We start from the raw sequence: 27879 nt of genomic DNA, 5'->3' as shown, positions 1-27879 counted from the left end.
TATTATTATTATTATTCTCATTAAATTTCCATCCCAACTACCACTAGAGAATTACCTCTAGAAAAGATTATTTTCCATTTGTGTTCTTCATTTTCTGTATCAAAAACTTGTCAGCACCACATTGTAAAAATTCACTGGACAATCTTTAATTTGCTCTATTCTACTCCTTGATGGCACCTCATTAGTTTGAGTCCCTTCCTCTCCCAACCTACTGTACATCATGCAACTCTATATACCAAGTATAAACAGCTTTTGTATCTGGCCTTCATGTTTTGATGGCTCATAGGAGATGTCTCCAGCAGAAGCTCTTGGCTTCTCTCCCCTTCTGTCACCTAGACATTTTCAAGAAAGCTATTCTGGATTTCAGAACAAATGTAAACACTACACAGGACAAGGATTTAATGGCAAACTCCTTTTCCTGAATTTTCAGACCCTGATTTTGCTAAAAATCCTTCCATGCAATTTTTTGGAACTAAATGAAGACCAGGAAAGTCATTACAGAGAACTACATTAGCATCACCACCTTTACTGCAAGGTGCTGTTAAAGCTGAGAAAATCTGAAAGGAAATCTTGACTGTGGGATGAGGAAACTTTGGTTGTTAGAGTCCCTTTGCTGTCCTTATGGCCTTTTAGTGCTCTCTGCTCCCAGTGCCTGACTGCCACCTACAGACCCCCCTCTGTGCTCATGCCATGCCCACAGGGCATGTACATCCAACAGACACTGGCACTGGCAGAGAACAGGACATTCCAAGGGATGCTCACTTTTACCTCCTTCATGCCCAGAAATCCATTGCTATTCTGGTTTATGTAACTTAGATATAAAGAAGGAAACACTTTGTTCCTACTGTCATTCAGAAAACAGCTTAACTGTTTCTGCGGGCCTTTCACACCAAATTCAGCCTAGAAGAAGACATCTTGTCCAGTATGGAAATCTCAATATAATCTCTTAGAGTTTATAAAAAACTTTAGTTAGGGACCAGGCCTAGCCAGAGTGAGTTTATGAAAGGCAGGCCCTGCTTCACCGACCTGACCTCCTTCTATGACCTCCTTACTGGATGAAGGAAAGACTGTGGAGGTGTCTACCTGGACTTCAGCAAAGCCTCTGACCATTTCCCACAGCCTTCTCCTAGAGAAACTGGCCATTCATGGCTTGGATGGGCAGAGTTTTCACAGGGTAAAAAACTGGCTAGATGGTGGGCCCAGGGAGCAATGGGGAATGGAGCAACACCCAGGTGGTGGTCAGTCACCAGGGTGTCCCCAGGGCCCAGTGCTGGGGCCAGTCCTGTTTTGTATCTTTAGCCATGATCTGGATGAGGGGAAGGAGGGCACCCTCAGTAAGAAGGTGCAGGGAACACTTTCTCACCCTCTGCCTAAAGGGAGCTGCTGGGCAGCTGGGGGTCAGTCACTTCTCTCAAGTAACAAGCAACAGGACAAGAGGAAATGACCTCAAGTTGTGCCAGAGGAAGGTTAGGTTGGATACTGGGGACAATTTCTTCACCAGAAGGGTTGTCCAGCCCTGGCACAGGCTGACAGGGCAGTGGTGGAGCCCCCATCACTGCAGGGATTTAAAAGCCATGTGGATGTGGCACTTGGGGAGGGACTGGGGTCAGTGATGGCCTTAGCAGCACTGGGGAAGGGTTGAACTGGAGAGTGTCACTTTTCCAATCTAAACAATTCCATGAGCCTGTGCTTAAAACAATCAGTAATGTTAATACTGCCAACATCTATAAGGAGCATCATTAAAGGTTATGAGTAAATCTGGTGCAGGAACCCAGAGTACTGAGAATATTTCTCTGCCTGTTTTTAAGGGTTCTTACCCCCCTGAACAACACTGTTTTGGCTTCAAACCTCAGAAAAAATTACCAACAGTCAGACAACAACTAGAAAATACAGTGGTGGGAATTAGGTGATAGACTACTATGTAAGATTGTCACAGGGTGAAAAATTTAGAGGTTTTGGGCTTCTCTTTGTAGTAAATAGATAAGAGTAAAAAATATCAAAATGGAGGATTGTTGTTGTTCTCTAAACCTTCTTCTCCTTCTTCTACTACTCCATGTTCTGCAGTAAAAGTAGTTTGGAATGACTGGATAGAAAATTCCACAGTTCCTGCCTGTGTTACTGAATAATTGGTAGGAAAGTGAAAATAATGTATGTTTTTAGTAACTATTGGTTAAATTATCTTTAAAAGGCCGTGTAAATCTTGATAATTAGACTTCACTCCTGCTTTCAGGGCTCTATGCTGTACCTGGGTCACGCTGGTGGCTCTGTTCCTCTGATAAGACCTAATAAACAACTAAATGGCAGCATTGAAACTCAAGGAAAAGTCTCAGTTTATCTTTGAAACTCCTTGCAAGGACTTTTAGAAAATTCTCTCCCATCAGGAGGGATTTGGTTTATGGCACGGTTCAGTGTCAGTCTGGGAGGATTTATTAATTTTTTTTTACTAACACAGGGGTCACTGTACAAAACAGCAGAATTTAATATCAAATCCTTGCTATTTCTGATACTCAAACTCAATGATAATTGTTTCATTTTAACAGCAGTTCTGAATTACACTTTTAAATTCAAAGTTCTGAATGAGATTAAGGAGTTGATAACTTTATCTACAGTAACTAGCATTTCATTTGATATGAACTGCTAATCTGTTTAAAAATCCAAGATGTTATTTGATCCAAAAGATAACAGTGATGGCACTGACTCCCTCATTACAAGTATGGAAAGAAATACATTGAAGATAATCAGAGAGTTGTACATAGAAGAGAATTATGTATGTCACTGACAATCCAGTTATTTCCCCTTGCTGAAAATAAAAAAGTACATATTCTCATAGTATAAAGAGATAGAAACTTCATCTCTACTTTAAACAAAACAGATCCTATGAAATTCTGAAACTGCAATTATGTGTGAGAATTTGCTACTTGCTTAAACTATGCTGAGTGTCAGAAGAATAAAAAAGGGAAAAAAATAAAGAATTCAGGAGTGACCCAAAGAACTACACAACATTAAATGTGATTGCTGTGTCAGACTGGGAGGTGCTGTACTACAGATCTGGTGTGTCTGTTCAAGGGTTGATGTTATTTCTCTCAAGTAATACTTCACAATCCCCCTGGAGCTCCAGCTGAAAGTCAGACATTTATGCAACACAGAGATATTTTCAAAATCCTACAATAATCTCCCTCATTTTCTTAAAGGAGTTGATATGCAATAATCATATGCAAGGAAAGTTTTCAGATTAAAACCAGGAAAACAAAGGTAGCAAAAATGGTCAGTTTCCAGAACAGAATGAACCTACCAATAGATCTTTCTATGTAAAGATGTGGATAAAATATGTTCCATAGCAGATATAAATGCTTTGAAAGAAAGGATAATAAAGGAGCAGATAGTTTGCTGGTGACACAATTACTTAGAACAGCTAGAATGACAGCTGCCAGCCAACACTGCCAAAGGATGTCATAGGCAGGAAACTGGTGAAATGCTCTTCAGCAAGAAAGCACACTCAGTCCCCAAACTGCTAGCAGGAAAAGAAGTAGGCCTATGTAATCTAGTGCATCCAAAATAGTACACTTCATGTGCTCAAGGCTCAGAATTTTGATAAAGGAAACTCCCTTGCTCTGGGTTTAAGGCAGATAAGGCTGGTTTGAGATGGCTCTAGAGCATTTGCACTTGCCAGGTGTAAGCTGCTTTGCATCCTCACGGAGATGATTTGCATGAAGCCACATAATTACTAACCAAAGATACTAAACTTGCAATCTAGCATTTTGACTGAATTATTTCAGAAAATAGATCTTTCCATGCTTTGATGATTTAAAGCAGCAATTCTCACCTGGCACCCACCTTTTTGGCAGGCAGCTTTAAACAGCAGTCAGTGACATGAACATGAGTGAAAAGCTGAGGAGCCTTTGCTGCCCCAAAGGCAGCAGTTTGTTCCTGGCAATGTCTTACAGCTCTTGCTCTTGGATGCCCTCAGCTCCACAGCTGCCCCACAGCCACATCCTGCCCTGCACTAACCCAGGTCACTGTGGGTGAATGAGGTGTCTGTGGCCACAGAAGACACTCACACTTGAGGAGAGAGGGAAAAGCACACATCCAAGAAATGCTCCTCTGAAACTTCCCACCTGTTCCCCAGGGCAGGTGCCAAGGTTCATTTCTGTGAGCACTGCTCATGCTGTGCCTCCTGCACGTGTGCTGTAAGCAGATGTTTGTTAAGAACGTTTCTGGTGGATGTGGTGAAACAAATTAACCTCGGGATTCCTGTACTCAGCAATCAGCACCGGGTGTTAGGCAGAATGCAAGCACAAGGCAGCATCACACAAATCTCACATTTGGCAGTAGTTCAGGGTTTACCTGAGCTGTGGAGTGTTAAAGCACTCTGTGACTATGGGATTTAACAGCTGATAGTGGATCCATCATCTCTTAACTCATTTGTACTTTCCATCTCTACAGAACCCTGCATCAATGCAACCTGCAGTTAGCCCCACATGCCTTCAGAAGGTACCTCCTTCTATTTCTAAACTGCTGCCTATCATTTTATTTGATAAACCAGGATCTTTTTGCAAATTGGATATAAAGTGTCCCAATAAATTTCACAAAAGCAGGTCATTGAACAGAAGCCAACGAGGTCACTGGAGAACAGTGTGAACCACAACACCCTGTTAATCTCAGCATGAAAAACTATTCCTCTATTTGCCATTCTTTTCCCCATTGCTTGGGTTTTTCTCTCTAAATTTGTGTATCCTTTAGGAAGTGGAATGGTCAGAACTACATTCAATGCTCAAAGTGCAGGTGCAATGTAAGTTTGAGAGAGATTTTTTGTGTCTAATATATGTACATATAAATTTGCCCTTTATTTCTAATTCTTAACTTTGCCTCTCAGAGCACTGCCAAGCACAGAAGTTGTATTTCCAGATTACTGACAATGACAGCAGGCTCCAAGAGCAGAATGTAACTACAGCTTATCAGCACGTGTGTGGAAGCAGCCTTTGGCTGCCTCCTGTCAGAAGTGACTCAAATCCAGCAATATAAACAGAGGTAGTGTGGAGGCTGAGCTCCAAGTTAAGTGTAAGATACAACAATGTAAATATTTGCACTAGGTCCATTTAGGTCTAGCTCCTCTTTCTGAGTGCCTTTATCACAGGCTCTTTTCACATCTGCTCTCCCCCCTCACCTGCCCTGTGAGCAGGCCCCCACCAAAGCTTCCCTCTGAAACAAGGGGCCCAGTGTGGGCACAAGTTCTTCCCTCCTGCCAGAGGAACCTGTGTGCCTAAACACCTGATCTGAGGGGGCAAAGACAGCGTTGCCAGGCACTTCTCAGCGGGGTCAGGTGACAGGACAAGAGCCTGACAACACAAACATGAGCACACTCGTGCTGTGTGGGCATTTCTGCAGCCACCAACGGAGAGGAAACACTATTGCCATTGCTAACAAGAGGCATCCTACCTGTGCCCTGGGCTCTTGGGGGAGTTCTCCACTGCTCACAAGCACCTGCTGAATGAGCTGAGGCTTGGCACCAGGTGTCTCTTGTTACAACACAAGCTCAGGTGTGGGATAATGTACTAACAAAGGCCTTGAAAACATCCAATCTGTCTGATAAACTCATTTCAACTGAGAGCAATTGCTTTGTACCACTATTGTACTTTCTACAATAAACCCCAGAGCAGTTTTTAAGACACTGAGTACTTTTTGAAGGAAAAATAATGGATTTCTGTTCCACCATACTGGAATAGGCTTTGTATTTTATTGACTCTTTATTATGCATTCTTCTGGACAGCTGAAAGGTTTAACCCACAAATTTTAAAAGCAGTAAGTACATAACTACTATTTTAACACAGATTATTTATCCCTGTTCTATTTCCTATGATTTTTACCAAATGCTGTCCACAGAAGGACAAACTCACAGCTTCTTACCTCCCTCAGAAGTCTAGAACTGTAGAATAATTTCAGGTGGCAGAATTCCTGACTGTCAGCTAGTCCAAAACCTTCCCAAAGCAGAGATCCCAGCTAAATCAGGTGAGTCTGAGTATGTCCTAGGACAGTGAACCCACACTGGGTTCACCCTCAAAGAGAGCCCTTCTGCCTCCAGTGCCTGACCACCTCATGGCAGAAATGTTTCCCATTCTGTCAAACTAGAATTTCCCACATTTCTACTTGTGTCTGTTACGTGCCACAGAACTGACTGCATGAAGAGTCTGCAGTCCCCTTCTCTCTAGTCCTCCAATAATTGAAGCAAGCAGCAAGATCTTCCTTTGGCCTTTTTGAGACTGAGCAATGCTGCTGCCCAGTTTCTCCTTGCTCAGGAGAGTGAGCACTCCCCAGAAAGCCCCCTGGAAACCCAGGCTGACTCTCTTAACCACATTGCACTTACCCACATGTCAAGCTTCAAAAAACTTCAAGCTCACTTTCACAGAAACCAAACATTCACTTCAGTGTCCACCCCTCCTTCCACTTTCTCTGGATGTGCCTGTCCCACCTGCAGGTTCCCAGAGCTCAGCAGTGACCCACATACATACTGTCAGCATTGCAACATGCCTTCACATGTTTTTGCTAAAAGGTATTTTCTGTATCAGAGAAACAAACCTCTTGTTACTCAAGATCTCAACATCTCTCCAGCACATAAAACAAAATGCCATAAAACATAGTACCTCAACTTTCCAGAAAGTCAGGAGGCAAAAGACAGTCACAGGAGGATTAGACAGCCATGGTCTATCCTCCTTCCCTCAATCTTTCTGCTTTCCCTGATGGAGTTTTGATCCTTTCCTCAGACATCTGTTACTCTTATTTCTACCTGTATTTCTCAGAAGTAGTTAAGTAGGGAAGATGAAAGGCAAGTCCTAAAAACTACAAAATGAGAAGTAATTATCTAGTGATTTTCAATTGATGTGACAGGCTCTAGAGCCCACAAAACATAGTATCTAATAAGAAAACCAAGGGGGGAAAAAAGAGAGAAACAAGAGGCCATTTTGTGCCATACCTGGGAGCTGCCAAAGATCTGACAGAGCTCAGCAGGCCAAAAGCAAGTCCCTTGCAGCTGCTGATGGACCATCATACTCTGCTCCTTGCTCACCTGCCTCTTGTCCCTTGGGAGAACTGCCCTTTCCTCATTTTCCTCAAGGAAGATGCTGTTAACCTGCTGTTAACCATGAGAGCTTCCCAGACACAGCTCTGAAGAAATACCCTCAGTTCAGGGCCTCTGCATTTTCCTGTAACTGTTTGCTGCTCCAGCACATGAAAGGGAAGGATCAGGACTACAGGGGGGTGTCTGCATTTGAGATCTATTCAGTGCTGAACCTTATTAACACCAAAGAGACTGCTGAGCTCCAGGTTTCCCAGAGCCAATCCTTACTTTTCAGTGTTCAACAGCACCATCCAGAGAGCCACCAGGCCAGGGCTGACCAGTATCCTCCCATATCCTTCACTTGATGGAAAAAAGCCAACACATTAAACAACAGTAAAGCAGAGGCTTTGTAAGCACCACAGAGCTGCTGCAGAGCAGTGAAGAACTTTAGCTGTCAATGTGAGGAAAGCTGATGTGCACCAAAAAGTGAGACTGAAGATACAGAAACATCATGGATTTCCCTCATTAAGTGAAAGCCACCATCTATCTGCAACATTTCTATGCTCTTTTTATTAGCCTGAAAGAAGGAAAGGAGACTTGGGTGCACTTCTGTCTGTAACTGTGCTGCTTAATAAATTCTAATCTTTTTGTTTAACCAAACCATACCGGTGTTGGATATAAAGTGTCCCAATAAATTTTACAAAAGCAGGTCACTGAACAGAAGCCAATGAGGTCATTGGGGAACAGTGTGAACCACAACCCCAATCTCTGTTAATCTCAGCCTCCCACTGAACTGGAGACAGACAGGACACACTGGGAATGCTGCTGCTTCTTCAAGAACAGCTTCACCTGAAGCACAACCACCTCCTGCCCAGCAGTGTGTCCCAATCTTTTTTGGAGTTACACAGCATGCAGAATATTGTCTCTCATACAGCTTATCCTGCACTTCATGAGCACATTCACCTGCTTTTGTATGATTTGGGAAAGTTGAATGCAGATACATTAGAAATCCCTCTTCATTAGTTCTGCTTCTCATGAAATCACCTATTTAGAGTATATTACAGACCAAAGCATTTACTGACAATGACCTGTGAAAAGACAATGAAAAAATTAGATGAGCTGGCACAAAGCAATGCCTTTAGCTTTTCCCCTCCTCATTTAAAAGTATGCAAGATGAGAGGAACTCTCTTCTTTCACATAATTATTTCTTCCTGCTTTTCTAGGGAAAAAACCATTTTCTCTTAGCTGTTAGCCCATTCCAAAGCCCCTATTTACCTTCTGACTATCTGAACACACGTATGGAGCTTTTTCCTGTAATGAAACACAAAGAATTTGAGAAATCACATGCAAAAACCCCCTTATCTTTGTGCTTAGCAATTAAAGCAGAAATTAGTAAGTGCTAAACTTCAGATGCTGTGTGTAACCTTGATTTAGTCTCTCTGTATGTCAGCTTTGGTGAGTCACCAACCTCCCAAGGCTGTCTGCTGCTCTGTGTGGCTTCATTAGCACAGGCACCAGAACGATCTGGGGAGGGATCAGGAGCTGTGGAGGTGACATTGTTGTCTGACATGTGCAGCTCTGCAGCAGCCAGTGAACCCTGGAAGAAGCACAGGAAGGGGGGGTTCTTACAAGAGGGTTGATAAGGATGCTGCAGACTGCTTTTCATTTATTCCAGAGGTTCCTGTAAGAGTCTGGACAATTTAAACTACCTCCAAGATGGTCCCTAACTGCATATTCCCCATTTTCCAGGTATCCCTCAGCAGTCTCATGGAGGAATGTACACAAGACCAGCACACAAACAATTGTAACTCCAGGTACCCTGAGTGTGACACCACTCTTTGGGTATGTAAAACCCTAAATATAAGAACAAAGGGCAAAGCAGGAAAAGGCCCTTCCTTACCAGAGAACATAAGGAAGAGGGCTTAGGCTGCAGTCCAGCTTTTTCCTCATTGCAAATATGTACCTATCAGACAAAATCAAGGACTTCACATTTCCATTCCACGAACTTTAAGAAGTCTAGGTACTCTGAGCTTAGTCTTTAAGCAATTTGAGGAGGAGTAGGAAACTAGTAACAGCAATGGTTTAAACATGTCACATGCTATCTGAAAAACCTCCTCTCTGGCAGTGGCACAGATTCTCTACCTGCTGCCTCTAAAGCTTGTGATATCAATGACTCTGTGCCTGGATTGGCCATTTCCAGACGAGAGACGAGATCTTTACTTAAAAGGGATTTACAAAGATAACACCCTGTAGAAGACACCCTGTAGAACAAACACCCTTGAGGAAAACTTTAATTTTTACAATTTTGATTGGAACTTGGCCACTACGGAAAAATAAGAGGAAGCATCATATCAAAAGTGAAGTTAAAACAACACAATGAATAGTTGCTCAACATGTTTTGGCATAGGTAAGAGAATGAGAGAACACAGAGCCAAAATCCATAAAAGTCTGGATATGCTTCTAAAAATACAATGCAAGAGGGAACTGTCACCTCAGAATTGAGAAAAGATAAACTGCTGGAACACACACAGATCACAGCAAGTGCTGACAGGACAAATATAAATGGGAATGTGGAAAAAGGAGCAGAAAACTAGGAAAGCTCAACATACAATGTGTTTCTCAACAGTCAGTGTGTAAGATTCATCTGTATAAACTTAATAATACTAGAAACCCAAAACTTTACAGAAGTAATAAAGCAGCAGGCCCTGAAAAGAGTGCTGAAAGACAAATAGTAATAAATCACAGATGAAATACAAGAGGGAATGAAAAGTCTGAGTATATTAATTAACATAAAGATAGTGGACTCAAGGGGGAAAATTAATCAAGTGCTGCTAAGGAAAAAGGAAAGAAGAAAAACACAGAGGAACATTGCAAGGAAAGCATATTCAATCAGAAAAATGCCTTAAATCCTTAGTTATAAATCCTCTTACATTGCTTTGGATCCTCTACCTTACAAATGTAACAACCAGAATTAGTTGAAATGGCGTACTTTGTGCAAATTAAAAATGGCTGTGTAAACACACCATGTGTTATCATACAATTCCTGGTAGATACACAAATGCAAGGCACAGAATAAAGCAGCCAGCTGACTCAGAGAATGGTTTGGGTTGAAGTGACCCTAAAGCTCATCTCGTTCCTAGCCCCTGCCATGGATGGGAGCACCTTCCACCAGACCAGGTTAACCAGCCCTGGAACTCCTCTGGTTGTGTCTTACAGCTTGGTGGAAAAAATCTTGGAAGTGGCAAAATGCAGAGCAATACTGTAAAATAAAGTATTTTAACAGAACCTTCATCTAGTGTTTTATTTTGTAAAGGGCATTTAGTTTTCTCAGTATTTTGTAACAAATGATATTTTTCCCCCCAGATTTCAGCACTTTCAGCAAATTTTTCTTTTAGGACTTCTCAGTGCTCCATCTCCCCCACTATCAGTTTAAGATGTCTGGAAGCCTTAATATCAGGGTGTCTTTCCTGTAACATACTCACATATTTAAGTTTAACCAGAATGCTGAGTTTTCTGTACAGTACCCAATTTTTTGGGCATAATTACATTCTCATTCCTGTCAACACAGACTCTTACCTACTAATTGCTTTCTCATCCTTCCCCCATGAAATTGTCCTTGAAGCCCACAGCATAAACACTGAGGGGTGTTACACTATGGATCAACTGCTTGATGAGAACATTAAAAAATGGAGTTACATTGTAATTTCTGGCCCTGTTCAGTGGTATATTCTGGCTCCATCATTCTGCAGCAGCTTAAAGCAGTTCTCAATGTGTTCATCAGGTGAAAAGAGAAAACTGCTCTTTTGGCTGTTGAAGCAAAGCAAAACCACTGTGATGTACGCCTGCCTCTCTCTTCTCCTGCTTCCTAAGCTCCTCTGTGCAGATGTGTCCTCAAAGAACACATTCCTTTCTTGCAGTTTTCAGAATCCATGATTTCTTCCTTTCCCCTTATACTCTGCTGCATTTAAAGGTGCAAGTTTACCTTTCCATCCTTCATTCCACTGTTACAGATTTTTCAGTTTCCCCTTCTTGCAACTTCTCCTTGTAGTTTCCCTACAAGTGAGACTTCATACATACAATTAATTTTTATAGGTCTCTATGGAGACTTTGTAGCACCTTCCAGGGCCTAAAGGAGCTCCAGGAAAGCCAGAGGGACTTGGGACAAAGGCCTGGAGTGACAGGACAATGAGGAATGGCTTTCCACTGTCAGAGGGCAGGGATGGATGGGATCTTGGGAAGGAATTGTTCCCTGGGATGGTGGGCAGGCCCTGGCACAGGGTGCCCAGAGCAGCTGTGGCTGCCCCTGGATCCCTGGCAGTGCCCAAGGCCAGGCTGGATGGGGCTTGGAGCAGCCTGGGACAGTGGAAGGTGTCCCTGCCCCTGGCAGGGGGTGGCACTGGATGAGCTTTAAGGTCCCTTCCAACCCAAACCATCTTGGGATTCTGTGACATTTAGTACTTGGCTGCTGTTATTACAGGCTGACAAGAGCAAGAAAGAAATGCAGGGATACACTGCCCATTTTCACAGGCCCTGCCACCTTAAACTGTTTGCATGAGATCAAAGTCTGCAACTCCCTAAGGGTTAAATGCATTTTTCATCACAGTGTGATGTCTCTCCCTGTTTCCAGTCAGAAGGAACTGCAAGCTTTGCTCAGCACAGGCAGAAGGGAGCACTTCCCAGGCTGAGGCTGCTCACCTTCCCAAGAGCAGCCTGTTCTTCCCAAGGAAGTAGCCAACTCAGAGCTCTATAAAGTGATTTTTACACACAGCACACAGCTGAAGGATAATCCTGCTGTTACAGGCTACCATGGAAACCAGAGGGAAAAAAAGGGCTGAATATTAAAATTTGAGAGTGAGAACATCCATCACTGCTATTAGACAAACTGGATTGCAAATGCTTCTATTAATGGGTCTGGGCTGGAACCTTTCCTGCTTCCCACTTTCTCCTCTAAGTGCTACAAGTGGAGCTGAACACAGGACACAGAAAATATTCAAAAATATTACAGCTCAAGTGTACTCACACACCACAAAAAAGGAAAAAAAAGAAGTATCTGTTTGACAGAAGGGTAAGAAATTCCAAATGCAAACATCAAAAATTAAACTCTAATCCATGGGCTTAGTTAGAAGTTGACAACAAATACATTCAAGAAACATCAGAATAAGCTGTTTCTGCATATGACACCAGTAAGGCAAATTTCTGCATCTCTTCATCAACAACAAACCTTCACTATTTTGATTCCAGCCCCACAAGCCTGGCATCTTCAGGGGAAAAAAGAAAAAATAAAAAAAGTGAAAAAGAAAGAAAAATTACATTAATTTGCAAATCTTAAGAAGAAAGAGTATCTCAGCCTGGCTTTCTGCACTATCATCACTAAGATTAAACCCTTTGTAAGTCAGATAAAGAATTCATGGCAGTTTGAATCTCCTTTATTTATCAGGATTTAAGATTCAATCTGGTACTGAAATACCCACAAATGGTATCAGGAACTGACTGACAGATATCTTCTTCTGTATATTAGTGGAAAGGTTTACACCTTCTGGAAGCATGTTCAGTGGTGACTGGTTGAAAAGACAATTCAACTTGTTGCAATGGTTGGAAAATTACAAATCAAAGTGCTGCCAAATCAAACTCAACCTTCTCACCATTCTGAGCAAAAAGATACTGTCACTGGCCACTTACACAATTTACCAAATTATAAAACAAGATATGAAAACAAATTGATTCCTTTCCTCTGAACCCAAAAAGAATGTGGTCTGCTGAGATTCTACTGATGGTGCCATGCCAGGATGCAATGATGATGTCTAGACAGGCCTAACAGTTCAATGTATTTTCTTCTCTCTTTAAATGCAAATATGTCAGTGCATGTGACTCTCTAATTTGAACTGGTGGATGAAAAACTGCCTGTGACCCAGCAGTTTGTGCTCCCAGCCCACAGAGCCCCTGTCCCAGGCTCATCCCACAGCATGGGCAGCAGGGTGAGGGAGGGGATTCTCCTCCTCTGCTCAGGTGAGGCCCCACCTGCAGAGCTGCCTCCAGCCCTGGGGCTCCCAACACAAGACAGACCTGGAGCTGCTGGAGAGAGTCCAGAGGAGGTCCTGGAGCTGCTCCAGGGCTGGAGCCCCTCTGCTCTGAAGCCAGGCTGGGAGACCTGGGGGTGCTCACCTGGAGAGGGGAAGGATCCAGGGAGAGCTCAGAGCCCCTTCCAGTGCCTAAAGGGGCTCCAGGGGAGCTGGAGAGGAACTGGGGACAAAGGATCAGGGACACGACAAGGGGCAGTGGCTTCCCACTGTCAGAGGGCAGGTTTAGGTTAGATATTAGAAGAAATTGTTCCCTGGGAGGGTGGGCAGGCCCTGGCACAGGGTGCCCAGAGCAGCTGTGGCTGCCCCTGGATCCCTGGCAGTGTCCAAGGCCAAGTTGGACGGGGCTTGGAGCAGCCTGGGCCAGTGGAAGGTGTCCCTGCCCATGGCAGGGGGTGGAATGAGATGGGCTTTAAGGTCCCTTCCCACCCAGCCCATTTTACAGCTCTAAGAACTGCAAAAATCACTTGAGATTTTTGTTTTGTTAGGCCACAGCTTTAGAATAACCCCCTCACTGCAGATCAGAAGTAAATTGTCTTCAAAGGTTCTGAAGACAGAATTTTAATGATATCCACTATATGTCCTAATGCTAGGGAACAAGAAGCAAGAATCTACAGCTGGTTCTAAACAGTAAGTAAAACTGAGACACATAAAATACAAAATTCTTGTTACAAGACATGGAGTTAAGAGTAAGAAGATCACTGGGCAACTGGACTGTACTAGTAACTGCTGCCATTTCCATCCACCAGCAGTTTCACACTCCAAAAGTGACACAGGTGCCAAGATCAGAGAGGCCAATTCCCAGCTGCAGTCAGGATGGTGTGGGATTCCATGCCTTTTTTGGTTGTCACACAAATCTCAAAGGAGTACTTTGAGGACTCTGGTTGAGCTCCTTTCAAACATGTCACATGAGCAATATCCCTGGAGCCAAGGGAGCTCCCTACAAATACACTGGCACACACAGCTGTGTCCATGGGAAACACATGTGCTCTACTTGGTGAGATTCTCTGTTTCTTTTGGTTCAAAACTTTGGAAAGAAAAACAGGGACTCTTGGTAAGTCCAGCTCTAACTGTGAGAAAGTACTTCTGGTTTTATGGAGATCTGTGGAAATAGACTCACCTGGTGTCTTAAATTTTGCATTTTTCAGTCTTCTCCACCACAAGGAAAAAACTAGCAGTTTACAAGGGAGGCTGTGAGAACACAGCAGTAACAGCAATACTTTGTTAACCTAAAAAGATGTTGTTTCCTTGAAATACATCTGCCTCCTCTTCATCAATGAAAAAAAGTCACTTTGAATGGCTAATTAAAGTGACTTGAAGAATATAAGATGGAAATCAAAGTGTGAGACAAAGAAGGTTTGAACCAACAGTACAGAAAATTGCCATTATTTATGTCACCACAAATTGAAATTCCACTACATCTATATCTCTGTGACTAATATATAGAGTTTGTTTTCACTCTCATAAATTGCTAAAAGTATTTCTAGGCCTTTTTCCTAAGTCACACGAACTTTTAAATTATCCAGAACATTTATTTCAATAATGATGAAATAAACAAAGAGTAGAGATTGTGATAAATCTGACAAACTACATTAAAGGTTTTTCAAAAAATGATGTAATGACTTTGTAGAAGCCAATTCCCACAAGAGATGGTGCCTATTAAAGGCCATTGACTGCTCCTGAAGGAAAGGGCTCTCATCAGCCCAAGGTGCTTTAGGCTTCATCCCTTTACACCCAGGGCCAATACTACAGGTAGGGAGGGCTGACACCAGGAGTCCAAAGCTGAAATTTAAGCTACTGGTGTTACCAGAAAGAAATGCAAAACTCTACACCTGTGTCTGAGCTAATGACAGTCACCCAAGAACTGGGCTTAGCTCTGCTGGGGTTATCAGTCCTTCAACAAGGGGACAGAGGCTGCTGGTCAGGGTTTGGAAGCACTTTTGTACAACACCCCCTCCCACCCTTCCAGGCACCCAGAAACATTCCAGCACTCTTCCTGCTCCATGCAAATAAGGAAAAGACAAGGGAAGGGCTATTTACACCATTCTGCCCTGTAATGAGTTTGACTCCAGCAGTGGCAGAAAATGCTGTACCTTCCAGTTAAAAGGACATGACCAATTGTAGGGCTCAGCTGGTCATAGCTCAGGTTAAAGACAACTGAGGCAATCTGATCAGACTGATATAAATAAGGAAAGAAGCAGGCAGTGGTGGAATGTGAGCAGGACTGGATCTGCTTCAGAGTCCACATCTTCCAATTTGTCTCTTCTTTGAAACCCAAGTTTGTTTTTTTTTTCTCTATCCAGCTACTCCTGAATGCCTGCAGATTAAGAGAATATTGGATTTGGTTAACCACTTTCTTTGTGCCAGAGAATACCACTTTTTCATTAGGATACAGATCCTTTTAATCATCCCCATCTCCTTCTCTTCAGAAATAATTACTGCAGTGTATCAGCACTGCACTTAATCAAATAAGTCTATGGCTTCATTAATGCAAAGGAGAGAGAACCATAATCACAGTGTTTGCTGAGAGAAATGTCATTTTTGCAATTTAATTCCTACCCTCGGTCTGCAAAAAGTCTGACTAAACCTTCAGCAGAATTTGCATCTTTGAAAGGCCAGAGACATGAGTACTTTTCCAATTTGTAACCCAGTCAGAAAAGATCTAAGATCTAGTGGTGTTCAGTTGCTTTTCATAATTGGTTCTTGTCTTCACAGGAAGCACCTGTCATCTACAATAAATCCAGCAATGTATCTCACACACAGCTAGCAAACTCATATACTGACATCATTTGTTCATGAGTCTTAGAGTAATACTGTCAAAAATAAATGAGACTAAGGCTTTTGCTCCTCTGCTTAGTACAGAGGGTGTTCCTCCTGTAATGAATTTGCATAATACAGAAAAAAACCATAAAGAGGAAATGGCCCAGATCTGGCTAAGGCAGCAACTATTCGGAATCATTAACACTGAGAGATATTTACTGCTCTTCTCTTGAAAAGCTGTAGCATTAAAGCACAGTCTGAGAGATTCCTCAAGTTTTATCTCTGTAGTCATGTGAATAGTGCTATTTTCCAGATCAATATAGATGTAATTAAATTAATATAGTGGAAAACAGGCAGTAGTATTTGAACTCCTTGCACAATTTATCTCCAATGAGCAGTGCCAAAAGTCATTTTACAAGCTCTGAGTTTACTTAGTAGTGCACAGGGGCAGAACACAGACTTTGTTCCAAGCTTACAAGGAGTGCTTTCATTTTCAGCAGAGATTTGAACTAATACAGAACCAGCAGTGCAGAATTCATTTCAAAGCTAATTTGTCTTTCATTACATTATACATTTGATCTAAAATACTCTAGTACCACAAGTTCTGTCAATTAATTAAATACATTTATTTTAAGTATCTGAAAGTTTATATTAATTCATACCCATAAATTAGTTACTAGCTGATTTTAAGCCAGCTCCCTTTTTGGTCTGCTGTCATACGTGCAAGGTGAATAGTTCGATATATTCACGTAGCAAGTAATAAAGAAAAATATGTTTGGTTTGAATTAGTGTTGTTTCTGTTACCAGTTCATAGAGGGAAACCTTGGCCTGCAGTCAGAACTCAGCACAGCAGGTATTTCATTCAGATTTTCAAACTACAAACCAGTGTGCCCTTCCTTCATGTCTCCTGCACTGAAAGTAAATTCCTATGGCTTTTCCCCACTCATTTCTCAAAATAGCAGGATACATCTTTTGGGAGAGAGCTGCCATTAGTTCACAAGTGACTACAAAATGTGTTGCACTACTTCAATGCTTTTTTACACTTTCAGATGGGATTTTTTTTTTTAATTTTTCAACACTTCTCATCCCCAGAAGAGTTAGTAACGTGCAAAGTTAAAAAGAATTGTTTAAAAAATTGTAATTACTTTTCTCATAGCCAAAGAATCTTTGAAAAACTAAAGAAGAGGAAAAAGAAACAGCAAGGAAGAAAGAGTACATGAGATAACAAGTACAAATACATTCAGCAGCAAACAGGAAGAAACAGTGAAAGCCTTTTTGATTTAAAACTATACACACCACAAAACCAAAGCTTTAATTTCCAGAATGTCAAAAGATATTAACTATTTGTACCTCTTCAAAAAAAACTGATTTTGATGTAACCATATTAATTGTCAAGTGTCTGATACAAATTTTTTAACCCTACCTATCTTTATTTAAAGAACTGAAACATTTAATGTATGCCTGGTAATCTGATTTACCTTCTACCCCAGCCATTTGCATCTTATTTTCAGTTTGAATTTTATAAGCTTTCACTTCAAGATAAACACACTGTAAAAATTACCTCAAGGCTCAAAAACAAGAAGTACAAAGTTCAGCTCTTGTTTATCTACACCACACATGAAATTAAGTCATTTCCATCCTACAGTCTTATCTTCCCATTTTTGAATGTGGTTAACAGCATGTTTTTAACTGATTCATAGTTATTGGGGTGCATTTATTTCTGTATACTATGCATACAAAATATTTTAGAAATCCTTGACATTGCTATGACTTAAATCCTACACAAGTAAGTAACACTTTTTCAAAATGTGCATTAGTTCTCTCTTTGCAACATTCTCCCCTCTATTCACGCACTGAAAAGGGATTTTGCTGAAGAAACTGTGACAAAGCACACTTTATACCCTTAATAAAAATACAAACTCCAATGCAATGAATTGCATTATTTTCTAATTTGGTCACAATGCAAAATATTTATGATACCAACTTCTTAATAATAATAATAATAATAATAATAATAATAATAATAATAATAATAATAACTGAATGACTGAAGAGATAAAGCTTTTTAACACATGTTAAAGTCAGCAACATTTCTCACTCTCTGCAGTTCCTTGCAAAAGGCCCATATGCAGGAAATCAGATTTACCAAAGTCTTCTTTGTGCTCTGTAACATCCACCTGTACAGGACGATGATGCCATCAATCACAAAACAAAACCATGCACAAATCATTTTTTTAGACCATTTCTCTAATTACCATGTTATAACCCCTATTAAAATATTATTAATCACAGTAAATAACACTATTTCCTGGCTAATTTGCTTTCTGGAATCCTTTCCAAAGCAAAGCAAGCAAAGTTTGTTCACTGCTTTTGCCAGACCATATAGTGGCCACTCGATGCTGTTTTTTCCTGGTTTTAGCCTTCAACTTCCTTTGGCAAAGCAGAAATCTATTTGTTTGCCTTAATTAAGTTCACAGAGCATTAACAAAAACCAAAATGAGCAAGCTAACTCAGAGCTCCTGCACTTATTGGCTCAGTTTGCACCATTTGATCAGAATTTGACAGAGGATCTAAAATAGGTGAGGAACAACCAGGCACTCAGGGATGAAGAGGGAAGAGAGTGTGGCACCCCAAGTGTTTGATTCACAGGAAAACGTACCACAAAGGAATCTGGCTTTAAGCCCTGGGGAAAGAGTCATAGACAGATCTCTGCTTACTCACAACTGAGAAAAACCCAGCCTTAAGCAGCACCAGCAATCCAGGCCGACAGGTGACAGCTGGAATATTTTGCTCATCAATGACTGATTCCACACAGGAACCTAAAGAGAAGATTCTGTACGAAAAATAAAGAATGAGAAAGATCATATAAAGAAAATGTATTACTTCCCTCAGCAACTAAGGACAACTTCAGTGTGCCAATTCAAAAAGCTGCAGTTAAGAAATGGAGAGCCCCTTACAGTCCAGAGGAGGCTACAACACCACCAGGAATTTAACAGGAAGGGAGTTGCACCAGTTTGGTTCCATCAGCAACTGGTGTTTCACAGCTGTCTGATAGAGGCAGGCGAGCAAGTGGCAGCAGTGCTCAAACCACTTCTGAAAACCTGTTTAAAAATGTACAGGTTTCTGGCTTACCCAGCAGAAAATAAATGAGAGGGAAGGAGATGGATGGGAGAGAAGGAATGGGAGTAATTCCACTGTACACTTGAAAGTAGTCAAGTAGTTTCCTCTTCAACTACGTGAGACCCTTTTCCCCTGCAGAAGAAAGCTTCTTTTCTCCCATGGACTCAGTGGCCAGTTTTCCTTCACAGCTCAAGAGGCTGTTCCAACCACTAATTGCTTCTGGTTAGGAAAAAAAAATATTTATTCCACAAGCATGGCTCTCTGCCTTTAAAATGTAGAAAGGTCAGAGTGCTCAAGGAGCTTTCTGTTTATTTTCCATCAATAACAGAAGGCATGAGCTGACAGCCATGCAGATACCCAAGTCAGCTCTAAATCCAGGGAGCTCCAGAAATGGAAACAGCCTGGTTGTCATAGCAGCAGAGCAGGATACCTGAGCTAATTAGTCAGTCTGAGAGGCAGAGCTAATTAGCCCTGTTGCAGCATCACACTGACACAGTTATAATCCTTCTGGGACCTCACACACATATTGCTGATTAGACATTTCAGTTTGCTTGCAACCAGCTCAAGAGAGCTCGGCACTCGACACTGTGCTTTACATAAACATTCAAAAGGAGAGAAAAAAGGGGGAAAAGCAAAAATATCTTCCTACAAAGAAGAAAGCAATGGAAAAGAGCTCACAAAACCCCCCAGAAGACTCTGAACGCTGGTCTGCAATTCTTCTGCAAGGGAGGAGGGTGCCTGAATCCACAGTGCTGCAGACCAAAGCACAACACTGGAGATGGAAATCCCAGGAGTGTGGATACACCTCCACCCCCAGTCCAGTGGCACATAATTGAAAAAGGTCTTTATCATTACAACAAGCTAACATCAAAAAGTTCCCTGTTACCTAATAATGAAAACTCTGAAAGTTTGCTCCTGACTTAGAAATAAGAAAGTAAATACAACACCACCTGCTTTGCAGATTGTGAATCCCACAGAAAATAAACACCTACTACCAACAGACCTACCTGTTTTATTTTCAAGGACTGAAAACAGCATTTTTTCTGGTTTTCCATGAAGAAGTAGTATTTTAGCACTTACCTTTTCACCTTTCTAAGGTACTCTCTGATACAAGATCCTCCCTCTAAAAGCAACACATTTTAAAAGGGTCAGAAACAAAAAGTGAATGGGTGAATGTTTCAGTCCTTGTTAACCATTTTTCTGCCACAGAAATTCAACATAACACAATGGAAAAGACTACACAGACAAGCTGTGAAAGGCAGGGACTTTTTTGTATTCTCCAAGGAAAAAAACAAGCAAGACAAAGAAAAATTCTTTACATAACCATTTCACTTCTTTGTAATCAAAATTAGCAAAGGCAACATATGTACAGATTGAGCAGGCAAACTAGAGGAAAGATGACAAGTGACCAGCTCCCATGCAAATCTGCTTATTGAACTGAGATATTTTGACAGTCCAATACAAGAAACTTCTAATTTACATCAAACAGCACTCTAAAAACACACAAAGATTACTGGAGTCACACCAAAACCTAATCTCCTACGTCTTTAATGGACATACATTAAATAGACACTCAGAAGAGTCGACAAAGGACAGACATGCTTGAATATTTGGTGTATATTTATTGATTTTTAAATTGCACAGATCTTTTATGTTCACCTGCAAAGGTCACTAGTTTAACAGTTGTTAGTATTAACAATTTACATAATATGCCTGCTTACTCATATTTACAAGAGATCACTTCAGCAACAGCTCTAAACAAAGCCAGAAGATGCCAAGAGGTTCACTCAAGCATCTGTGCTGCCCAAGAGAATGGGATAAATACATAAAAATCAGTGTTTCTAAACAGAAAGGTATTTTTTCAGGGTCAATAGTGTTGCTAAATAAAACAGTTTGGTGCCCCAATGATTTCTAATTAAAGCCAGAAAATGGGCACCCACTCTTCACCTGCTCAAAACTTTTGAAAGACACGTCAAGCTAAATGTACTTTACATATATTTAGATATCAAGTGTTGAAATGGTAGATTTATAAACCTAGCATCACACTTTCCTGAGAAACTTCCTCCCAAGTTAGTTGTCCTCCTCCTTTCAGCTACTGATCACAAACTTAGATATATTATCAGTCAGTATTTAGATCCAACTTTGGGAAAGGAGGCCGGAGAATCCAAGACTATGTTAGTGGAGCAAACTGAAAAGAAGAGAATTAAGGAAGATAAAGCAGTCATTGAGATTCACAAGGGGTTGTTATTTATCAAAAATAAAAATAAGCAAGAATGTCAATGAAGTCTCTAAAGGGAGATGAAGATGTCATAATATATGATCTTCCCATGAAAAAGAATCTTGGTCTCCCTCACAAAATACAGAACAACACCCTATTTCTCATTTCCATTAAGGACAGCTTAGTATGCACTTTACCCTAAGTGGACTACCAATAAAATCCACTCTCTTCTGATAAGCTCTTATTAATTCTAGAAAACAGGCATATTACTGGAAACTGGGAAGAACTGCACTGTTTGCCAGGATTTTAACCCTGTTCTGCAGCTGTTACTGGAGCCACTGCAAAAATTCCAACCCAGAAATAAATCTCCCAAACACGCTATAGACTTGGGGGTGAGTAATTTTTGCATCCTTTCTCCTGTCATTGCTGTTTGGGACCACAAGGCACTGAAAGAAGCTCAGCAGAGATACCCCTGGGGATAGAGCAGAGCACTGAAAATGGCAAGTCACCATTCAAAGAAAAGCCAAGGGAGTCGATGACATCAGGCACTCGCAGCGCTGCTGCCTCCCAGGCAGTCACAGAAAGCTTTTCTGGGAAGCACTTGCTCCAGCAGCATATGGCTGACAGTGGGCATTCAGCCTGCATCACTCACCAACAAGGGGTTTAAAATATAGGAATCTTATCAGAGTGCTGCTTTCTCTAACGAGGAGAAAGAAAGGGAGAATAAATTAGAGAGCAGCAGGGGAATGAAGATATTTATGATATGCCTTCACCAAAAGCTTGCATCAGCAAGAATATAAACACAGGGCCGAGGATCCCTTTGGTTTAGTGCTGCCCAAATTCTTACAAATAAGCTTGTGGGGTTGCTTTTTTTCATATACACCTTCAGGAGAGAGTTAAATAAAAAGAAAAAGCACACAGAATGCAACTACTTGCACATAAACTGCCAAACACAACTGAAAAATGTTTCAGGGGTTCTGTGTGAACAGTGCAGACACTGACACAGGCTGGTAACCTAAGCCCTAACCTTCAGCCCTTTCACAGAATGCTCCCAGGGCTTCAGTCTTTCCTGTCATCCACAAAATAAGTTTCTTTCCCTCAGCTATGAAAAAGGGCTGCTGAAGATGCTGATGGTTCCTATTTCTTTTCTCTGATGCTTTTAACTACTCAAGACTTCACCTTATACTTAAGAAGGAAGAAAAGGGACTTCTACCCAGACCATTTGCTGCCTAAAGGTGTATTCCCACATCAGATATAAAATGAGCAAAAAGAATTTCTGAAGTGTGGGTTGTTTTCAACACTACTCAAAGTAAATTCCAGGAAGCATCACAAAACCAGTAAATAATTTGGTTCTGGGGGCTACAGAGAGAGTGGAGCTCTGTCTTTGTCTCTTTTCAAGGCTGAGTTAACTGAAAAAAGACAACACATGAAAAATTCATTAGAAGGCACAGTGTGGCAACAGAATGCTAGAAAGGCTGACTGCTGCATGCCTGGTAATGGAGACTGCTTAAATAGGGTATGAAAGGCAGGGCACTCGCTGCTGACGTGATAAAGTATCACAGAGGAAAAAATAACACTGCTGCTTCATCCACAGGAAATCTTTCTTGCTAATTGAAGGCAACCGAAGCCTGACTCCTTCCTCTTCAGTTAAAAAAAAAAATCCTAAAAAGAAAGAAAAAATATCAAAGCTAAGGTATAGTTGCCTACAAATTTTTGCAATTTAAAAATTGGGAAGAAACAGAAAGGGGAAGTAAAGTTACGCCTACCTGGAGTACCAGAGCTTTTGGCTCCTGCTGCTGATGAGTAGAGTGTCTCTGTGAGGATTTGAACACTTTAGCACGATGACAGGAAAATGAGAAAAAGAAAGGGTAGCCCTTGACAAACAAGCTTTAAATCAAGTTATTCTGGAATGCAGACAATATTTCTATACAAACCATGCACATGAGGAGCACTAATCCAAGTGTCTCCCCCATCTTTACCAGCATTTGCACTAACACACGTTTGTAGGTCAGATTTATTCTATACAACTTGTTTCCCATGTTCTGTACCTCGACATCCTGAACACTGGATAAAGAAGTTGATTAAATCCAGAAGTGCTATGTCCCTGTCTTGTTTATATGATTCAATCCAGTCGTCCACCACAGACTGTCAAGAAAAAAAGAATACTTATCAGAGACTCTTAAAAAGTGTTTTATTAAAGGCAAATGACTTATTCTTTTCAGAATATAATTTCATAATTGAGCATTTATTTTGCATAATTATACATGTGTACAAATTCAGAAATCTATGCACCTTCTCTCAAGGTGGAGACAGAACAAATATTCTTAGAGAGCAGAACTATATGCATCATTTTCTGGTATTATATTGTATAAACACAAGTTCAAATTGAAATTACTGTAAGTCCTCAAAACTACTTAGAGTATTTTTTCAATTTTAAAATTGTGTTGAAAAAACCAGACACTGTTACTCCATTCAGAATGACCAGCATATATTCCCAGAAAACTCATGAGTAGAAATACTTTGGGATAAATACTGAGTTTATATTGCATAATGAACACCTCAGTATTTATAAAGGCCAAAGTAGTACATCAGTCACTCAGGAACACTGTAAATAGTTCAGGAAGACAAACTATAATGAGGAAAACATAGTAAATAAAATAGTAAATAGTAAATAAACATAGTAAATAAAATAAGACACAGAAGCTGGACTTAGGGTGTCTGTAAGCCACCTGGATCACAGGATAGGAAAGGACAGGATCAGCCAGTTTTAAACTGCCCTCAGAACTACAGGCAGACAGGAGATATTTTTATCATCTCTGATATTCCAAGCTCCTCAGCTACCTAAACACTATAGGTAAGGAATTGTGTATATTTAATGTAATCAAATATTATGCTTTACTTATTTTGTGAGGAAAAAACCAAACTTTTCTGTTCTGCACATGTAACAGCATTCATTAGGAAAAGCTTGATTGTTATCAGAGTACACCTTGCAAATGGATTAGTTTATTCTGGACAGTTCAGGTCTACAATGAATTTCTATAAAACTAATTTTAAAAAAACCACACACATATACCAACACCCACCATGCCCACACAATGGATCCTACCGTGCTGAAAAGGAATCAATAGGAAAGACAAAAAATCCAAACAATTTGATCTCTTAGAAAAATCTGCCTTTTTCTTAATTAGTAGCTGTAAGGAGGGATCTTGAAAAATCCCTCTGCAATTACCAGTTTATCCAAGTGCAAACTCCCAAGACTACCAGTGGGCCTTTGGTGGGTGTATGAGGAAAAGGGAGCAGCAAACCAGTTGTGTGTGTACCAGAGACACACAGAGCTCTGAACTGAGCCAAAGCACTGCACACATCACCACACTCACCCTTGAGCCAGGAGCAGACTAGCACTACTACCATGTTATCCAACAACCAGCATGAATCTTGAAACATCCAATTTGCCAGGAAACTCAGTTTTCACAAGTTTTGCCTTCCTCCCCCCACACACACCCAGTAGGAGAAGCAATTTTACAAAGGGGTCCATCTGCTACTTAGAAGAAATTAGAAAGCAACTCTTGGCCTCTAAACTAAGCTTTAAACAAGTTGAGGAAACACGAAGCAGCAGCACAAAACCAGTTATCTAGAACGTTATCTCAGTGTTATTTCATCACAAATTCAGACCTGTTCCTGGAAGTATCAATCATTTCAATCAGTCAGCAAAATTCTCCAGGGCACATAAACCAAATGTAGCCAAATGTAGAAAGTATTTACTACACCAAATATTGACAGAGCTTAATGACCAGGCTGTTGGTGTACTACCAATTTACGAGATTTGTTTGAACAGCTCTACTACTGTAGATATCAGAACAACATGCAAGTGCCAGCAGCTGTTTTTTACACTAAAGAAAATAGCAGCTGGGTCAGACAACAGGTTCACCTGCCCAACAGGGCTTATGTAGTGAAAAGCATAAGAAAAGGGCAAGAATACGCTGATATTTCTGAGTTACTCTCCCAGAACCTTAAGACCCCAGCAAATTTCCTCTCTCATGGATGTGTCTGTCTGAACCAGCTTTATATTGACATAATCTTGCAGCAGTGTGCAAGGGTTAATTATTCACTGCAAAATAAAAGTATAATTGTGTTTTAAACTTGCCAATTGTTAGATCTATTTGATGTGACCCAATTCTTATGAAACAAGAAAAAACAAACCCCAAGCCCCTGTCTGCATTTTCCATATTTCTGTCTGGTCACCTCTTTCCAGGCAGAATAATCCTACTCTGTGCCATGTGGCTTGCCCAGAAATAATGCCCTATCTTTATCCTTCCTCACTCTCGTCACACATCTCTTGACAGTTTCTGAAGTCTACTACATTCTTCTTTGAGTCTGGGAAATCTCAGCTGCTTTTCCTGAGTGTTAATAGCTATTTCCCCAGCATCTGTTCATTATGCACTGCTGAGTTTCACAGAAAACACTCCCCCTGGAAATAAGGCTGGCCCAAGAAATTCCCTCCCACGTTCAGTCTTACTCCTGTTTGTTGCTACAACACACTGCCCCTTCAGCCATACCACTGCAACTTCTCCTGGACTGTGCTATATATACTGCCAATGAACCCATCCGGACTTAAGAAAGGGGGAGCCAAGGGAAGAAACTCGAAGGAATGAATACCTTGAAATGTTGCTTCTGCTTCTTTTAAACAATTATTTGATTTTTGCAGCACTACCTCAAACTGCAGCATCAGCGCAGCTCCTCTAACTTCTATTCTCTGTCTCTCATACAAAAAGAATTGTGTGGGACACACTGTGTCCTTGGGCACTGGGGGCCCACTCTGTCCTACCAGTGTGCCACTTGCATTTTCAACCCAGAGCCATCGTGCAATTTAGAGAAAAATAAAGACAAGTGGCTCATCTCCAGACTCGGGGACCAGACTTGAGGCAATGCAGAGTCTTCCGTGGCAGCAGTAGATAAGAAAAAGCAGAAAAATCAGAGCGAAGGTTCTCAAGACGGATTGCAGGCAAAGACTGTCTGGACCTCCCAGAGAACTGACAAAGCTGTAAGTAAAATGTGAATTTGTGGGTAGGGGTCATTTTCTCTCAGCTGACATGCCCAAGCTCCTCGGTGCCTTCCCACTCAGCAGTGTGTGTGACACGGCGCTCCGGGAGCTGTCGGTGTAACTCCTGCCCTGAGCAGCTACGTGTGGGCAGCTGAGAGGCCTCCTGCTGCACAGTGCCTGAGCTCACCCCAAGAGAGCCCCACTGCCTGAGGGGCAGCGGGTGACAAGTCACATACAGGCACCTGACCTGCCAGCATCAGCACAGAGCCACACAAACTGCATCCACTCAGCCCTAAAAAATCAGTGCCCCAAAATAACACCCACACGCTCAGCCCCTCGTGTACACTTGGCAAGCTTGATGCCTAATTTTCTTCGAGATTACAGTTTAAGGCAACAGGAGATAATGAAGCCAGACTACATATGCTACAACAGTTGGAACTTAATCAAACTGTTGACTTTTGATGTAACAGAAAAGAGCTATAAAAACTGAAAACACCAGATGAAAAAATAAAAATGACACACATCAGACCCAAAAGAGAGACAAGTATCAACTGAACCAAGACAAAACAGCAGTAATCCAAATACCAGGAAAAAAGGTTGAATACAAGCAAAAAAGAAATCAAACCACAGGCAGCAGTGTAGCAAATGGTGCAACATGCAATCCTTGCCAAAAAATTGAATTCTTTTGCATAAATATGCATAGAGAGAAGGACTCCTATTAAAAACAAGGATTTCTAACCAACAGGCCCCAGGTTACAGCAAACCCTCCAAAACGATTTTATCTTGCTGGCCACCTCCATCCAGTTCCCACATTTTCAAGAGCTTTTCATACATAATCCAAGAGCAAACTCAGGGAAATGACCCACATTTGCTCATCTTGCCCAGATACCTTTTGCTCTTGCCCCTCCCTGTCACCTGTCCCAAGCACAGATCATTTAACACCTTAAAGGCACATGTGGTGACAGAAGGCAAGGACCAGGTGGCCCTTTTGGAAAGGAGGTAGCTACAAGCAGGTTCCATCCCCCCAGAATTCATCCCCACAAGTCTCCTTGCTCACTTCCACAAAACACTTAAGAAAGAAGGCACCAAAGACTGCAGAAGCTGCTCCAGTGGTACCCATCTGATTCCAGATGTTTTTACCTTCAGATGCAGTGGGGAACATGGATTTACCATGTGGAAATGTGCACTTACATGCTGTGCATGAAACACACGATAAATTCAGCATTCTGGGGAGGCACAGGATCTATAGGACACGTGCTGCAGCCTGCCCAGGGGCAGCACATCCATGCTGTTGGGATTCACCAACTTCAAGGCACACACATACTTGGCAACAAGCTCAGTTACACAGATAAAACCTCCAGGTAACTCCAGTAACACCAACAACCCTCCTCCACTCCCTGCTGTCAGGACACATCTAGACACATGCACACATATGTTATATACATATACACAGACACATACATGCACCACATCTCTGGGTCAGTCACCAAGTCCATACAGGTATGCTACCATAATGAGACTCAACCTTTTTTTTTATTATGAAATTGCTTCTATTCTTATGAGAACTTAGTAAAAAATCAAGGTTTCCTGCAAATGGCAGATGATGTATGGT

General features: G+C 41.4%; 1 protein-coding gene across 6 annotated transcripts in view; it reads right to left on the bottom strand.

The window, feature by feature from the left end:
- Positions 1 to 27879, bottom strand: part of STAG1 (STAG1 cohesin complex component) — a 175646-nt gene that overhangs the window by 84847 nt on the left and 62920 nt on the right. For 5 of the 6 annotated variants that reach the window (XM_069024276.1, XM_069024271.1, XM_069024272.1 and 2 more), the window contains one exon: positions 23275 to 23371. In XM_069024276.1, coding sequence (XP_068880377.1) covers positions 23275 to 23371 — 97 coding nt within the window. Of the gene's footprint in view, positions 1 to 18609; positions 18715 to 23274; positions 23372 to 27879 lie in introns of those variants that run through there. The other variant, XM_069024277.1, reaches the window with a different exon arrangement.

The sequence above is a fragment of the Aphelocoma coerulescens genome, chromosome 9 (assembly GCF_041296385.1).
Source record: "Aphelocoma coerulescens isolate FSJ_1873_10779 chromosome 9, UR_Acoe_1.0, whole genome shotgun sequence".
NCBI lineage: Eukaryota > Metazoa > Chordata > Aves > Passeriformes > Corvidae > Aphelocoma > Aphelocoma coerulescens.
The sequence above is the reverse complement of the archived record's forward strand: the minus strand, read 5'-3'. Positions and strand labels throughout refer to the sequence as shown.